Below are 18,217 nucleotides of genomic sequence, written 5' to 3'. Positions count from 1 at the left end.
TTACAATCGTACATAGACTGATGTCGTTACAATCGTACATAGACTGATGTTATTACAATCGTACATAGACTGATGTCATTACAATCGTACATAGGCTGATGCCATTACAATCGTACATAAACTGATGGCATTACTATCGTACATAGACTGATGTCGTTACAATCGTACATAGACTGATGTCATCACAATCGTACATAGACTGATGCCATTACAATCGTACATAGACTGATGTCATTACAATCGTATATAGACTGTTGTCATTACAATCGTATATAGACTGATGTTATTACAATCGTACATAAACCGATGTCATTACAATCATACATAGACTGATGTCATTACTATCGTACATAGACTGATGTCATTACTATCGTACATAGACTGATGTCATTACAATCGTACATAGACTGATGTCATTACAATCGTACATAGGCTGATGTCATTGCAATCGTACATAGGCTGATGTCATTGCAATCGTACATAGGCTGATGTCATTACAATCGTATATAAACTGATGGCATTACAATCGTATATAGACTGATGGCATTACAATCGTACATAGGCTGATGCCATTACAATCGTACATAAACTGATGGCATTACAATCGTATATAGACTGATGTCATTACATTCGTATATAGACTGATGTCATTACAATCGTATATAGACTGATGTCATTACAATCGTACATAGACTGATGTCATTACAATCGCACATAGACTGATGTCATTACAATCGTACGTAGACTGATGTCATTACAATCGTACGTAGACTGATGTCATTACAATCGTACGTAGACTGATGTCATTACAATCGTACGTAGACTGATGTCATTACAATCGTACGTAAACTGATGTCATTACTATCGTACATAGACTGATGTCATTACAATCGTACATAGACTGATGTCATTACAATCGTACATAGACTGATGTCACTACAATCGTACATAGACTGATGTCATTACTATCGTACATAGACTGATGCCATTACAATCGTACATAGACTGATGTCATTACTATCGTACATAGACTGATGCCATTACAATCGTACATAGACTGATGTCATTACAATAGTACATAGACTTATGTCATTACAATCGTACATAAACCGATGTCATTACAATCGTACATAGACTGATGTCATTACTATCGTACATAGACTGATGTCATTACAATCGTACATAGACTGATGTCATTACAATAGAGCATAGACTGATGCCATTAAAATCGTACATAGGCTGAAGTCATTACTATCGTACATAGACTGATGTCATTACTATCATACATAGACTGATGTCATTACAATCGTACATAGACTGATGTCATTACAATCGTACATAGACTGATGTCATTGCAATCGTACATAGACTGATGTCATTACAATCGTACATAGACTGATGCCATTACAATCGTACATAGACTGATGTCGTTACAATCGTACATAGACTGATGTCATTACAATCGTACATAGACTGATGCCATTACAATCGTACATAGACTGATGTCATTACAATCGTACATAGACTGATGTCATTGCAATCGTACATAGACTGATGTCATTACAATCGTACATAGACTGATGCCATTACAATCGTACATAGACTGATGTCGTTACAATCGTACATAGACTGATGTTATTACAATCGTACATAGACTGATGTCATTACAATCGTACATAGGCAGATGCCATTACAATCGTACATAAACCGATGGCATTTCAATCGTACATAGGCTGATGTCATTACAATCGTACATAGGCTGGTGTCATTACAATCGTACATAGGCTGGTGTCATTACAATCGTACATAGACTGATGGCATTACAATCGTACATAGGCTGATGTCATTACAATCGTACATAGGCTGATGTCATTACAATCGTACGTAGACTGATGTCGTTACAATCGTATATAGACTGATGTCATTACAATCGTACATATACTAGTGTCATTCAATCGTACATAGACTGGTGGCATTACAATCGTACATAAGACTGGTGTCATTAATATCGTACATAGACTGGTGTCATTAATATCGTACATAGACTGATGTCATTACAATCGTACATAGACTGATGTCATTACAATCGTACATAGACTGATGTCATTACAATCGTACATAGCCTGATGTCATTACAATCGTACATAGACTGATGTCATTACAATCGTACATAGACTGATGTCATTACAATCGTACATAGACTGATGTCATTACAATCGTACACAGACTGATGTCATTACAATCGTACATAGACTGATGTCATTACAATCGTACATAGACTGATGTCATTACAATCGTACATAGACTGATGTCATTACAATCGTACATAGACTGATGTCATTACAATCGTACATAGACTGATGTCATTGCACTCGTATATGGACTGATGTCATTGCAATCGTACGTAGACTGGTGTCATTACAATCGTACATAGACTGATGTCATTAAATCGTACATAGACTGGTGTCATTACAATCGTATATAGACTGATGTCATTACAATCGTATATAGACTGATGTCATTACAATCGTACATAGACTGATGTCGTTATAATCGTATAGAGACTGATGTCATTGCACTCGTACATAGACTGATGTCATTACAATCGTATATAGACTGATGGCATTACAATCGTATATAGACTGATGTCATTACAATCATACATAGCCTGATGTCATTACAATCGTATATATGAGCTGCTCTGTGGTTTCCTGTTATTAGCGGTGCTCTCCAGAATACCAACGTTCCTCTGCAAGAAAGACTCCTGTCTCTCTGCATTGTTGTGTTGCAGAAGACATTGACTGTCATCAATTCCCACATCCTGGAACTGTGAGTTATCACCAATGCACACTTCTCTAGACAATCCTGTATTTTTGTGAATTTATTCATTGCATTATTCTGTGTTTTGTTTCTTGTCAATATTTTGAGAAGTATTAAAGCCAATACTTCAATATTAAAGTATTAAAAGTGAGTGTGTATTTTATTTCCAGTACTATTGTCTTGTCTACCTCATACTAGCAGTGAAAGAACCCCCTGTCCAGTGTGAGTTCTGTGGGTGCCCTCTCAATATCAATAAGCAGGCATTACACTGTGACAGTAATTTAGAATAATATCACACTCATCGTTCCTGTATACCAGTTCTAATGAATATTTTGTATCTGGAACATTACTGATGATATTTGTCCACTTTGGTGGAATTGCTCGTTTTATAGCATCTATTGCTAAATTAAAGTTCAATTTTGATTAGATTAATACCGACTCATGAATAACGTGAGCATCTATCCAGCCATTTTGATCGATCAGATCACCTATTTTAGTAATCTCAGCTTCATAAAAATGAATCATAATTAGTGGAGTTTGTTGCAAATTATGAAAAATAAGTGAATTGTGGAAAAGTGGTTCCTGACAAACCTGATTGTATGTTGATGGTTTATCATTCCGTAAAGTTGGAGGTGTTGACAATACCTTGTGCAACGCCGAATACAATCGACGTAAATGTAGTGGACAGGCCATGTCCGCCTTCACTTACAGGCAAGAACACAGTTTGCTGCGGCACCCAATGGCGCCCTTTCCAAAGGAAGTGGAATTGGTGGGCATAAGCAGTCAGACCTACAAATAAACTTGGAGATGACACGATAATTTAATGACCAGAGCACGCCCTCTGTATGACATTGCAGGCGCATATGTATTCCACCAATCATGTTTGGTCTCAACTTTATTACAAATGTCATCCCAGTTTTTGTTAGAAAGATGACTTATTTCCAAGATTGTTAATCCATCACTGTGCCAACCCAGACCCTTTTCGATTTTGAAAGATTAATTTAGGAGTTGCTTGCTCTCTCGTAAAGACTCAACCACTCACTGAGTTTTTCAAAATCACAGTTCTGTCAGAAAAAATCTTGCATCATCTGCATAAGCTGTGTGTTTGATTGTGTTATCATGTCTTTTGGAATATAGGAAATCTGTCAAAAACGTTTGGTAACATAATACCGGTATATAGAAATTGAAAAGCAAAACATTCACATTGTGAAACCAATTTCTCCAAAATAGTTTTGAGGTACATTGCATTGACACGTTACGTTATCTTTTTTTTTAAATGATCATTTACATCATCCTCGACTTTTATCAGTATCGTCGTTGGTACATTTCGAAACAGTATGTGTTCCAATGGGTCTAGTCATAATAGGCTGTTGCATTGTAATTATGACCCGATTACATGAATATGTATTAGTAACTCGCATGCAAGTTATTATTAGTCAAGAAAACATGGCATGACAGTTGAGTCAAAACAATTATACAAGACATGGTTTGATTTGTTGAAAGACCTGTCTACTAGCAAGCTGTTTTATGATTGGTTTGACTGTGTAGCCAATCAGGAACTATCCTGTAAATCACTTAGACTTGACCATGTTTTGAAAGGAATACGATCTAAAAGTCACAGTATGTGTTATAAAGACTATGACGTGTTATTTAGTCAAAGTACAGTAAAAACGTTGGAACATCGCCGCTACTGTGAGTTACTTATTATCATGGAAAATCACAAAATCGCTGGTTTCGAGGGCGCGCATTCTGATTTGAGGTTATACTATTAGCGATTGTGTTAGTGGAGAGCCCCAACAAGACTAGATATAAAATAAAATTCTTCGAGGCTGTCGACTGTTTACGGTATAAATCAATGATAACATTGCTTAGCCACAAATCAATCTTGACCCGGTCATAAAAAACTTGCAATACGTAGATACAAAAATGATCAAAATGATAAATAAATTTTCCATAACATTTGCTACAAAATGTCACTTATAAATGCAGTTCACCACCTCTACGGCTGCTGGCATGTTGACTCGTTTTTAATTGAAAAATTATAGATTTTCGGAAAAATAGATTAGACATGATTAATATTAGTGACAGCCGGTTGTTTGTTGCGTGTGGTAAATTACATGCACTGTCACATTGGGACCTTTCTACCCGTTCAATGAATATTATCTGTCGTGTAATTATTGTCGAATTATTGTAGACAGGTACATACTGTCATCTGTCTATTCTGAAATGTCCTATGGCAATGAGGTAAGTTGTATTATCTGTGTTTATTTGAGTTTCACAAATTGCAATCGACAAATCTTACTATTATGCAATTTGACGCAAGGTGATTTGATCAGCCTAAATTTTCTGCCAGTTTATATAATAACACTCGATTTTAATTTCACGAGTTCAGTCTTTATTACGCAGTTTTTTACCATTTTTGTTATCGCCCGAATGTGCCCTGAACAGTAGAAATTGAAAGAGTAGATCTATGTACGATTTGAAAGGCCTTGTTTCTCCTATATACATCACTGGTATGCCACGTCCCGTGATAGAAATCTTTTATTATCAGAAGCTATTATCTGAAATATTAGCCATCAACGATTCTATTTATTATAAATTATCAAAATAATAACTTATGTACAGATAATGGTTTATGTGTGTATTATACTAGTGTGGGTATAGCAGTAATTTCACCGATAAATAGTAATATGCCAACAGTTTTCAATATAAATATTAACAGTAAACAATTATTTCGGTTCACAGTTGAAATAATAAATGTATAATATTTGTCAAAATGAAGCGCACAAACCTGTGGAATGTTCAATGACAAATAGCATTTGTTATTATGTCTACCGGCACTAATCGTTTTAATAAAACAGATGCCCCAACAAACACGCACGCACATCTTTTCATTAATGAACGCTGTTTTAGGTACACTTGGGTCACGTGACTGATATATACGTGTGATTTGAAAAACTAGAAATGTTATGATTCGTATCATGATACATTATATTTTAATGTGTATTTATTACGTCATTGTTGCACATTATCTAAACATAGTAAATTAACAATGTTAATTATTGATCAGTTATCATGTCCATTAGCGAAACAAACTAGCACACACATATTAATGAAGTCTAATAATGATTAAAACACAATTAAAAAAGAAACAAATAAAAATATCTGCCCGAAATGTTTGTGTAAATAAGAACGATGCTTTGGCTGTATCACTATAACATCATTTTGTTGTTTCATTTGACAGCTGCTTTGCATTGTTTATCTTTTAGGGTATATTTACTGCATTATGTAGTTGCAAGAAAATCTTACTGATAATTATTGGTTTGTCTGTGACGTCATGCGTGGTATTGTGGCTTCTGACAACTGATGATGATATGAGGAGTCGTTATTTGGTAAATGTCGATTATGCAGTATATATTATTTTGTTATACACCCACATATTTATTAAATATAAATGTATTACTGTGGACGCGTGAATGAAAGGAACACCTAATTACCAACATCGTCAGCAATCTTGCTAACGAATCGCATGTGCTGACTCAAACTGGCGTCATTATCGGATTAGGCCATCCCATTTTCAATAGGAGGCCAAGATACCTTTAGAGAGGGGTATGATCGATATATGAATTTTCCATAATAATTTGTATCGGTATTGTAATTGTACTTTATTTTTTATAATTTTACATTTAAAATAGCGCAAGACGTGAAAAAATATTTAGCATAAAGTGACCACTTGAGAGTTCGCTCCTCTCAGTAAATTCCATTGCCCCCTTTTGAGAATGAGGTGGTCCAATGTCCAAACTCCAGGCATCAACACACACACTCGATTCGTTAGCAAGTTTGCTGACCATGTTGGTAATTAGGTGTTCCTTTCATTCCCTCGTCCACAGTAATACTATTTTGTTTTCGTCTATACTATCGACAAAGGGCCTATTGATCGAAACGTCTACCTGTTTGGGATAGTCAAATATTATCTACTATACTATTTCCATTATTTTTTACAGAGATTAAAGAAAATAAACAAGACACATAATGTATATATCTTAACCGACAACGCCGATCTCATCCGCAGTGACGGAGACAGAGAACCAATTAGTCTACACCGTCTAGACAAGACTGAACTCCGAGTCAATATATCTGACTCAAACGTAAAGGTAAATTAACATAATTAAGCATAGTTTAATTAAAAAAAATTATGTTATATTTTCGATTAATTGTTCAATAAATAGTAAACATTAATAGTTAAATCAACCATATACCAATATATTGAGAAGCCTAATTGTAACAAACGTCAAGATATCTATGTTTTAACATTCTTGTATATGCAACATTACTGTTTTACTTCACTGCATAAGTTACGAGTATACCTCAACGTATACACAGTACAGCGGAAGTATCCACCGACGGTGTACTGTCTGGGGTATTACGAGTATACCTCAACGTATACACAGTACAGCGGAAGTATCCACCGACGGTGTACTGTCTGGGGTATTACGAGTATACTTCAACGTATACACAGTACAGCGGAAGTATCCACCGACGGTGTACTGTCTGGGGTATTACGAGTATACCTCAACGTATACACAGTACAGCGGAAGTATCCACCGACGGTGTACTGTCTGGGGTATTACGAGTATACCTCAACGTATACACAGTACAGCGGAAGTATCCACCGACGGTGTACTGTCTGGGGTATTACGAGTATACCTCAACGTATACACAGTACAGCGGAAGTATCCACCGACGGTGTACTGTCTGGGGTATTACGAGTATACCTCAACGTATACACAGTACAGCGGAAGTATCCACCGACGGTGTACTGTCTGGGGTATTACGAGTATACTTCAACGTATACACAGTACAGCGGAAGTATCCACCGACGGTGTACTGTCTGGGGTATTACGAGTATACCTCAACGTATACACAGTACAGCGGAAGTATCCACCGATGGTGTACTGTCTGAGCGCATATTTTGAGGTATAGTCGTAATAACCTTATTATTATACATCTTTTCCTTACAAGGGTACACCACGTGAATGCCAAAATCCAAAAAGTTTACAACAGAATTTGTGTGGAGTCCGGTCAAACCCTGGTGGCAGCCATGTTTGTTTTTATTATTAGCGGATGCGTAATCATTCCATATTAGGAATTCGCATTTCCTAATATTGTAGAATATAAATACCCCGTAAAATACCACAAACTTACGGCACGCTGTAACTTATGGCGTTACGGTGACAGATGTATAATAATGTAATGTATTAAGGTAGAGATGCAGTTTACCTGACAGGTATTTTAATTAGTTAATTAGGAAACCAATATGACCTCTCTTGTCCACAAAACTATATATTTTCGGAATGCTTATTGTATGAATTTTAAAGTTTTGTTAGTATTTTATTTTTATGGACACTGTAGTTTGAAATATCTAGAAAATAAAGAAATAAAGTATGTTTTGTAAGTTGAATATTACATATTAACCCTACAGTTCCTAGGACGTACAATGCACGCCAATATTTAGTGAGAATATATAAGTGTGACGTTAGCAATTAATTTAATTTAATTGTTATTTTGCAGTTTAACAGCATTACACCGGAATTAAGAAGCTCAACTAATTCACAAGAAACATGTATGATGTTACCGTTTCTGTTAAAAAGAATAGGTTATGGCACTAACGTACAGTTTAGATCATTTCTGAGCGCTGCTGTACTTGCCAAGCAATACAACTATAGTGTTGTACTCATACCTTTCTTTGATACTGGTGCTAACGATAGAGGATATATAGCTAGAACAATGAGACCTTGGAAAATTACATTTGATGTCGATAAATTCAGAGAGTTTGTATCAGTAGCATCAGTTGACGAATTCAGAACAAAGTGCAATGGGCGAATACAAGTGGTGTATTGGCGGCATTTTTTCCTTCATGAGAAATCATATATGGCTGCCAGAAATTTGCTTGAATCGCTCCTCGGTATCACACTCCCATATTTCAAAGCAAATCGCAAAAACTTCACCACAATTGATTGGCTGAACAACAGACAAGACTGTGGCTGCGTGGCGTTTTATGATCCAATGAAATACCTATACGATCGAATCCCTGAAGTCGAAGTCCAGCGTCACTTGGTTAGGACACCGGTCATACATAAGACCGCAGATACCCTTGTAAAGACGATGTGCGGTGGTCACTTTCTAGCCATGCATTGGCGGAATAGAACAGGGGAAATGTAAGGTTGTACAACATATTTTTACAATAATTGTGCTGACCTGGGGTCAATTCATTATTTATCCATGTTTTTATTCAAATAACCATAATCAACATGTCCATCACCACCGCAGACACGCTATCCTTTACTAAATGTAATACACAATATAGCATGTAAATCACACAAACGTACAATCATATATACAAATACTCATATACACATACAATCATATATACAAATACTCGCATACGTACAATCATATATACAAATACTCACATACACATACAATCATATATACAAATACTCACATACGTACAATCATATATACAAATACTCGCATACGTACAATCATATATACAAATACTCGCATACGTACAATCATATATACAAATACTCATATACACATACAATCATATATACAAATACTCTCATACACATATCAATCATATATACAAATACTCACATACACTTACAATCATATATACAAATACTCACATACACATATCAATCATATATACAAATACTCACATACACTTACAATCATATATACAAATACTCACATACACATATCAATCATATATACAAATACTCACATACACTTACAATCATATATACAAATACTCGCATACACAAACAATGATATATACAAATACTCACATACACTTACAATCATATATACAAATACTCGCATACACAAACAATGATATATACAAATACTCACATACATACAATCATATATACAAATACTCACATACACTAACTAAATCAATTTAGTTTTTTTAGAAAGATAAATGAAGTATAGATATATTGTTTTTCATGTACAAATCCTAATACCGAACAAACCGGTCTATAAAACAAGGTCACATTCACAGAATACTAGCCAAGGGGAATAAATAATAAATGATTTGTTTGAGATACTTGCGTCACGCAACGCCAATTTGACCTTCAACAAATGAGGGCAAGTTTATAATGAATGAATAATAATCATATGGCCAGAAATCCAGAGTGATAAATCGCAAATATATCCTGACAAAAGATGCACCTTGGTTATGAAACAAATTGGGAATAGTAAACAGGCCTCATTTGAATATGTACCGAATGAGCCAATGAAAGCCGTTCACAGAACAAACGTTTGGAATAACACCCAAGACACTATGAATATGAGAAGGAATATTAATAGGTTTATATATTACGTATATGATATATGATATGTCAAAGTACCTATACATTACAGATGTGGGTTTAGTTCCGGTAGAGTGAAATTTTCGTGTGTTGATATGATGAAGAAAGTTGATATATCAGCAGAAATGATCAGCTCTGCTGTAACGAATGCGATGAAGAGATACCAACTAAAATGCCTCTACATAGCTTACCCAGTCCATTCCGAGGTAACTAAATCACTTATTTTAACAGTCACCAGTCATAAGTAAATGCTACGCAGTATGAACGAATGGGAGAGAATGGTGTTTTATTATGAACCAGCACAGAAAGTTTATGTTATTTTCGGCAATCTTTCTATTAAACTCATGGAGACTTCTTGCTACCTTTATCATCAAACATGACAACAACATCATCCTCTCTAAATACTCAAATAGAGAAGAGCGATTTTTGAATTGATGTTAGTTGTAATTACAGATATGCTGAAGTATCCAATTCTTTGGTGCGACTAATCAAATAAGTCAATTTAACAAAGGGTCAACACAGCTTTTCCTAACAATCACGCACGGGTTCGTGAGTTCAACTATTGACAATCGGCTACAGTTAAGCCGTGCGAACAGGAAGATGTCCGAATGCTTATCGACGGCCAATAACGAACGGATTAGAATTAAAATTTCATGTCTGATACATGGCATGACTTTGTTAATCTCATAGTTTGTCAAATGCCGTATTCACACTAGAATAGTTGCGTCGGTAATTTAGAAGTTGAGGATCTCATAGTTTTCCGTCCACAGCAGCGTTTTTCATTACGGGTGCGATGTCAGACAGACAGTATCTCGATTTATCGTATATTTCTGTCACTTATGTAATTATTATTCACCATTCTGAAGCAGATAAAACGTAGATTACGCCACTGTAAATACTCACAAAAGCAGAACACGATAATAATATCACAAAACGTTTGTGACATCTTTATGAGTATTAATCAAGTCATTATTAATTTGTCTTCCAAACAGGAAGTTTTGATATGATGCACGTTGTGAAAATGACAGCCCAATTGAATGTAACACTAAAATGACAATTTTTTTTCATTCTTTAAATAGAAAATAAAGGAATACTTTCTGTCAAGACTGCCAGTTAACAAAATTTACACCACCGAATCACTTCTGAGCTCCACTGACCAGAATGTTAAACAAATCACGAGTGATTTGTACCTCGTTTCTCTACTGGAACAAGAAATTTGTTTCAGTGAGTATAACTTTGAGTGTCATATGCTGGTCAATTTTCAAGGTATCAACGATTTTTTATCATAAGTATCATAAAGCAAAATAAAGTACAAACGGACATCTTCATTCAAATCAAGTAACAGATAATGCAGTGTGTGTTGAAAACATGTATGTGGTTAACCCCGTATTAAAAAACTATTGTAATATATAGCATTGACGATTCAGTTTTGTGTTTGGTTATCAGGGGCAGACATGTTTCTGGGTTGGTCTAAGTCATATTGGTCGTATACTGTTAAACTGGATAGAATGGCATTTGGAAAATCATCTATGAATTATGGTGAACTTCCAGAAATTGGAAACGACAAAGAATTAGACTGTGTATGGAACTGGAAGAATGATTCTTTCAACTAGCTGCGTCACACTATCACCATGATAACTCATTTGCCAAGGAATTCTCCTTTCACATTTTATACACAATATAACATTAATGCAGAGTTGTTTTTGTTACTCGGAACTATCATACATACTTTCATAAACTAAATAGACTTTGATGAATCTTGCTATTACAACTAATCAATAATATATAAATTGTGGTGATTTATGTTGACATATCGATTGAAAAATTTATTTAAATAAATGATGCCAAGCAGCGCGTAATTCGTAGTGTAACAATCATCATATGTAAAAGAATGTTTTGACCCATCCCAGGAGTATAATAGTTTATAAAATTGAATAAAAATATATAATATTACATAATATTACAATATAGCATGTTACAATACACTTTATTACAATATAGCATATTACAATATATTATATTACAACATAGCCTATTACGATACACTGTATTACAATATGGCATGTTACAATACACTGTATTACAATATGACATGTTACAATACACTGTATTACAATATGACATGTTACAATACACTGTATTACAATATAGCATGTTACAATACACTGTATTACAATATAGCATGTTACAATACACTGTATTACAATATAGCATGTTACAATACACTGTATCACAATATAGCATGTTACAATACACTGTATTACAATATAGCGTGTTACAATACAATGTATTACAATATGGCATGTTACAATACACTGTATTACAATATGGTATGTTACAATACACTGTATTTCAATATGGCATGTTACAATACACTGTATTACAATATGGCATGTTACAATACACTGAATTACAATATGGCATGTTACAATACACTATTACAATATGACATGTTATAATACGCTGTATCACAATATGACATGTTAAAATACACTGTATCACAATATGACATGTTACAATACACTGTATTACAATATGACTTGTTACAACACACTGTATTACAATATGGCATGTTACAATACACTGTATTACGCTATAGCATGTTACAATACACTGTATTACAATATGGCATGTTACAATACACTGTATTACAATATGGCATGTTACAATACACTGTATTACAATATGGCATGTTAGAATACACTGTATTACAATATGGCATGTTACAATACACTGTATTACAATATGGCATGTTACAATACACTGTATTTCAATATGGCATGTTACAATACACTGTATTTCAATATGGCATGTTACAATACACTGTATTACAATATGACATGTTACAATACACTGTATTACAATATGGCATGTTACAATACACTGTATTACAATATAACATGTTACAATACACTGTATCACAATATAACATGTTACAATACACTGTATTACAATATAGCGTGTTACAATACAATGTATTATAACATGGCATGTTACAATACAATGTATTATAATATGGCATGTTACAATACACTGTATTATAATATGGCATGTTACAATACACTGTATTACAAAATGGCATGTTACAATACACTGTATTACAATATGGCATGTTACAATACACTGTATTACAATATGGCATGTTACAATACACTGTATTACAATATTGCATGTTACAATACACTGTATCACAATATGGCATGTTACAATACGCGGTATCACACTATGACATTTTACAATACACGGTATCACATTATGACAAGTTATAATATACTGTATTACAATATAGCATGTTACAATACACTGTATTACAATATAACATGTTACAATACAGTGTATCACAATATAGCATGTTACAATACACTGTATTACAATATGGCATGTTACAATACAATGTATTATATGGCATGTTACAATACACTGTATTACAATATGGCATGTTACAATACACTGTATTACAATATGGCATGTTACAATACACTGTATTACAATATAGCATGTTACAATACACTATATTACAATATGGCATGTTACAATATGACATGTTACAATACACTGTATTACAATATAACATGTTACAACACACTGTATTACAATATGGCATATTACAATACACTGTATTTCAATATGGCATGTTACAATACACTGTATTACAATATGGCATGTTAAAATAATCTGTATTAAAATATGGCATGTTACAATACACTGCGTTACAATATGGCATTTACAATACACTGCATTACAATATAGCATGTTACAATACACTGAATTAAAATATAGCATGTTACAATACACTGTATTACAATATGACATGTTACAATGCACTGTGTTACAATATAGCATGTTTCAATACACTGTATTACAATATGGCATGTTAAAATACACTGTATTAAACTATGGCATGTTAAAATACACTGTATTAAACTATGACATGTTACAATACACTGTATTAAATATGGTATGTTACAATACACAGTATTACAATATGACATGTTACAAAAGACTTTATTACAATATTGCATGTTACAATACACTTTATTACAATATGGCATGTTACAATACACTGTATTACAATATGACATGTTACAATACGCTGTATCACAATATGACATGTTACAATACACTGTATTAGACTATGACATGTTACAATACACTGTATTACAATATGACATGTAACAATACACTGTATCACAATATGACATGTTACAATACACTATCACAATATCGCATGTTACAATACACTGTATCACAATATCGCATGTTACAATACACTGTATTACAATATAGCATGTTACAATACACTGTATTACAATATAGCATGTTACAATACACTGTATTAGACTATGACATGTTACAATACACTGTATTACAATATGACATGTTACAACACACTGTATTACAATATGGCATGTAACAATACACTGTATCACAATATGACATGTTACAATACACTATCACAATATCGCATGTTACAATACACTGTATCACAATATAGCATGTTACAATACACTGTATTACAATATAGCATGTTACAATACACTGTATTACAATATAGCATGTTACAATACACTATTACAATATGGCATGTTACAATACACTGTGTTACAATATGACATATTGCAACACACTGTGTTACAATATGACATGTTGCAACACACTGTATTACAATATGGTATGTTACAATACACAGTATTACAATATGACATGTTACAAAACACTTTATTACAATATTGCATGTTACAATACACTGTATCACAATATGACATGTTACAATACACTATCACAATATCGCATGTTACAATACACTGTATCACAATATCGCATGTTACAATACACTGTATTACAATATAGCATGTTACAATACACTGTATTACAATATAGCATGTTACAATACACTGTATTAGACTATGACATGTTACAATACACTGTATTACAATATGACATGTTACAACACACTGTATTACAATATGGCATGTAACAATACACTGTATCACAATATGACATGTTACAATACACTATCACAATATCGCATGTTACAATACACTGTATCACAATATAGCATGTTACAATACACTGTATTACAATATAGCATGTTACAATACACTGTATTACAATATAGCATGTTACAATACACTATTACAATATGGCATGTTACAATACACTGTGTTACAATATGACATATTGCAACACACTGTGTTACAATATGACATGTTGCAACACACTGTATTACAATATGGTATGTTACAATACACAGTATTACAATATGACATGTTACAAAACACTTTATTACAATATTGCATGTTACAATACACTTTATTACAATATGGCATGTTACAATACACTGTATTACAATATGACATATTACAATACACTGTATTTCAATATGGCATGTTACAATACACTGTATTTCAATATGGCATGTTACAATACACTGTATTACAATATGGCATATTACAATACACTGTATTACAATATAGCATGTTACAATACACTGTATTACAATATAGCATGTTACAATACACTGTATTACAATATAGCATGTTACAATACGCTGTATTACAATATAGCATGTTACAATACACTGTATTAGACTATGACATGTTACAATACACTGTATTACAATATGACATGTTACAACACACTGTATTACAATATGGCATGTAACAATACACTGTATCACAATATGACATGTTACAATACACTATCACAATATCGCATGTTACAATACACTGTATCACAATATAGCATGTTACAATACACTGTATTACAATATAGCATGTTACAATACACTGTATTACAATATAGCATGTTACAATACACTATTACAATATGGCATGTTACAATACACTGTGTTACAATATGACATATTGCAACACACTGTGTTACAATATGACATGTTGCAACACACTGTATTACAATATGGTATGTTACAATACACAGTATTACAATATGACATGTTACAAAACACTTTATTACAATATTGCATGTTACAATACACTGTATCACAATATGACATGTTACAATACACTATCACAATATCGCATGTTACAATACACTGTATCACAATATCGCATGTTACAATACACTGTATTACAATATAGCATGTTACAATACACTGTATTACAATATAGCATGTTACAATACACTGTATTAGACTATGACATGTTACAATACACTGTATTACAATATGACATGTTACAACACACTGTATTACAATATGGCATGTAACAATACACTGTATCACAATATGACATGTTACAATACACTATCACAATATCGCATGTTACAATACACTGTATCACAATATAGCATGTTACAATACACTGTATTACAATATAGCATGTTACAATACACTGTATTACAATATAGCATGTTACAATACACTATTACAATATGGCATGTTACAATACACTGTGTTACAATATGACATATTGCAACACACTGTGTTACAATATGACATGTTGCAACACACTGTATTACAATATGGTATGTTACAATACACAGTATTACAATATGACATGTTACAAAACACTTTATTACAATATTGCATGTTACAATACACTTTATTACAATATGGCATGTTACAATACACTGTATTACAATATGACATATTACAATACACTGTATTTCAATATGGCATGTTACAATACACTGTATTTCAATATGGCATGTTACAATACACTGTATTACAATATGGCATATTACAATACACTGTATTACAATATAGCATGTTACAATACACTGTATTACAATATAGCATGTTACAATACACTGTATTACAATATAGCATGTTACAATACGCTGTATTACAATATAGCATGTTACAATACACTGTATTAGACTATGACATGTTACAATACACTGTATTACAATATGACATGTTACAACACACTGTATTACAATATGGCATGTAACAATACACTGTATCACAATATGACATGTTACAATACACTATCACAATATCGCATGTTACAATACACTGTATCACAATATAGCATGTTACAATACACTGTATTACAATATAGCATGTTACAATACACTGTATTACAATATAGCATGTTACAATACACTATTACAATATGGCATGTTACAATACACTGTGTTACAATATGACATATTGCAACACACTGTATTACAATATGACATGTTGCAACACACTGTATTACAATATGGCATGTTACAATACACTGTATTACAATGTGACATGTTAAATTACACTATTACAATATGGCATATTACAATACACTGTATTTCAATATGGCATGTTACAATACACTGTATTACAATATGGCATGTTAAAATACACTGTATTAAACTATGGCATGTTAAAACACTGTATTAAACTATGACATGTTACAATACACTGTATTAAATATGGCATGTTACAATACACTGTGTTACAATATGACATATTGCAACACACTGTATTACAATATGACATGTTGCAACACACTGTATTACAATGTGACATGTTACAATACACTGTATTACAATGTGACATGTTAAATTACACTATTACAATATGGCATATTACAATACACTGTATTTCAATATGGCATGTTACTATGCACTGTATTTCAATATGGCATGTTACAATACACTGTATTACAATATGGCATATTACAATACACTGTATTACAATATAGAATGTTACAATACACTGTATTACAATATAGCATGTTACAATACTCTATATTACAATATGGCATGTTACAATACACTATGACAATATGACATGTTAAAATACGCTGTATCACAATATGACATGTTACAATACACTGTATCACAATATGACATGTTATAATACACTGTTTTACAATATGGCATGTTACAATACACTGTATTACAATATGACATGTTACAACACACTGTATTACAATATGGCATGTTACAATACACTGTATTACGCTATGGCATGTTACAATACACTGTATTACAATATGGCATGTTACAACACACTGTATTACAATATGGTATGGTGCAATACACTGTATTACAATATGGCATGTTACAATACA

The 18,217-nt window shown here is 33.0% G+C and overlaps 1 protein-coding gene across 1 annotated transcript; it reads left to right on the top strand.

Annotated features, from left to right (window-relative positions):
• Positions 1–4,950: 4,950 nt before the first annotated feature.
• Positions 4,951–12,167, top strand: LOC146734681 (uncharacterized). Its single transcript, XM_085507598.1, has 7 exons — positions 4,951–5,064; positions 6,090–6,212; positions 6,825–6,974; positions 8,392–9,038; positions 10,252–10,405; positions 11,279–11,423; positions 11,646–12,167. The coding sequence occupies exons 1-7, from the start codon at positions 5,047–5,049 to the stop codon at positions 11,810–11,812; spliced, it is 1,404 nt and encodes a 467-aa protein (XP_085363724.1). The 5' UTR covers positions 4,951–5,046; the 3' UTR covers positions 11,813–12,167.
• Positions 12,168–18,217: the final 6,050 nt, after the last annotated feature.

Source organism: Saccoglossus kowalevskii, chromosome 14 (assembly GCF_978046115.1).
Source record: "Saccoglossus kowalevskii chromosome 14, keSacKowa6.1, whole genome shotgun sequence".
Classification (NCBI taxonomy): domain Eukaryota; kingdom Metazoa; phylum Hemichordata; class Enteropneusta; family Harrimaniidae; genus Saccoglossus; species Saccoglossus kowalevskii.
Note: the sequence above shows the minus strand (reverse complement) of the source record. Positions and strands in the feature narration are given on the sequence as shown.

What these genes read in the sequence shown, in the direction of transcription:
- LOC146734681 (XM_085507598.1), top strand. An exon ending in TATCTGACTCAAACGTAAAG is followed by an intron (nt 6,975 to 8,391) that starts GTAAATTAACAT and finishes GTTATTTTGCAG; the next exon opens with TTTAACAGCATTACACCGGA. An exon ending in CGGAATAGAACAGGGGAAAT is followed by an intron (nt 9,039 to 10,251) that starts GTAAGGTTGTAC and finishes TATACATTACAG; the next exon opens with ATGTGGGTTTAGTTCCGGTA.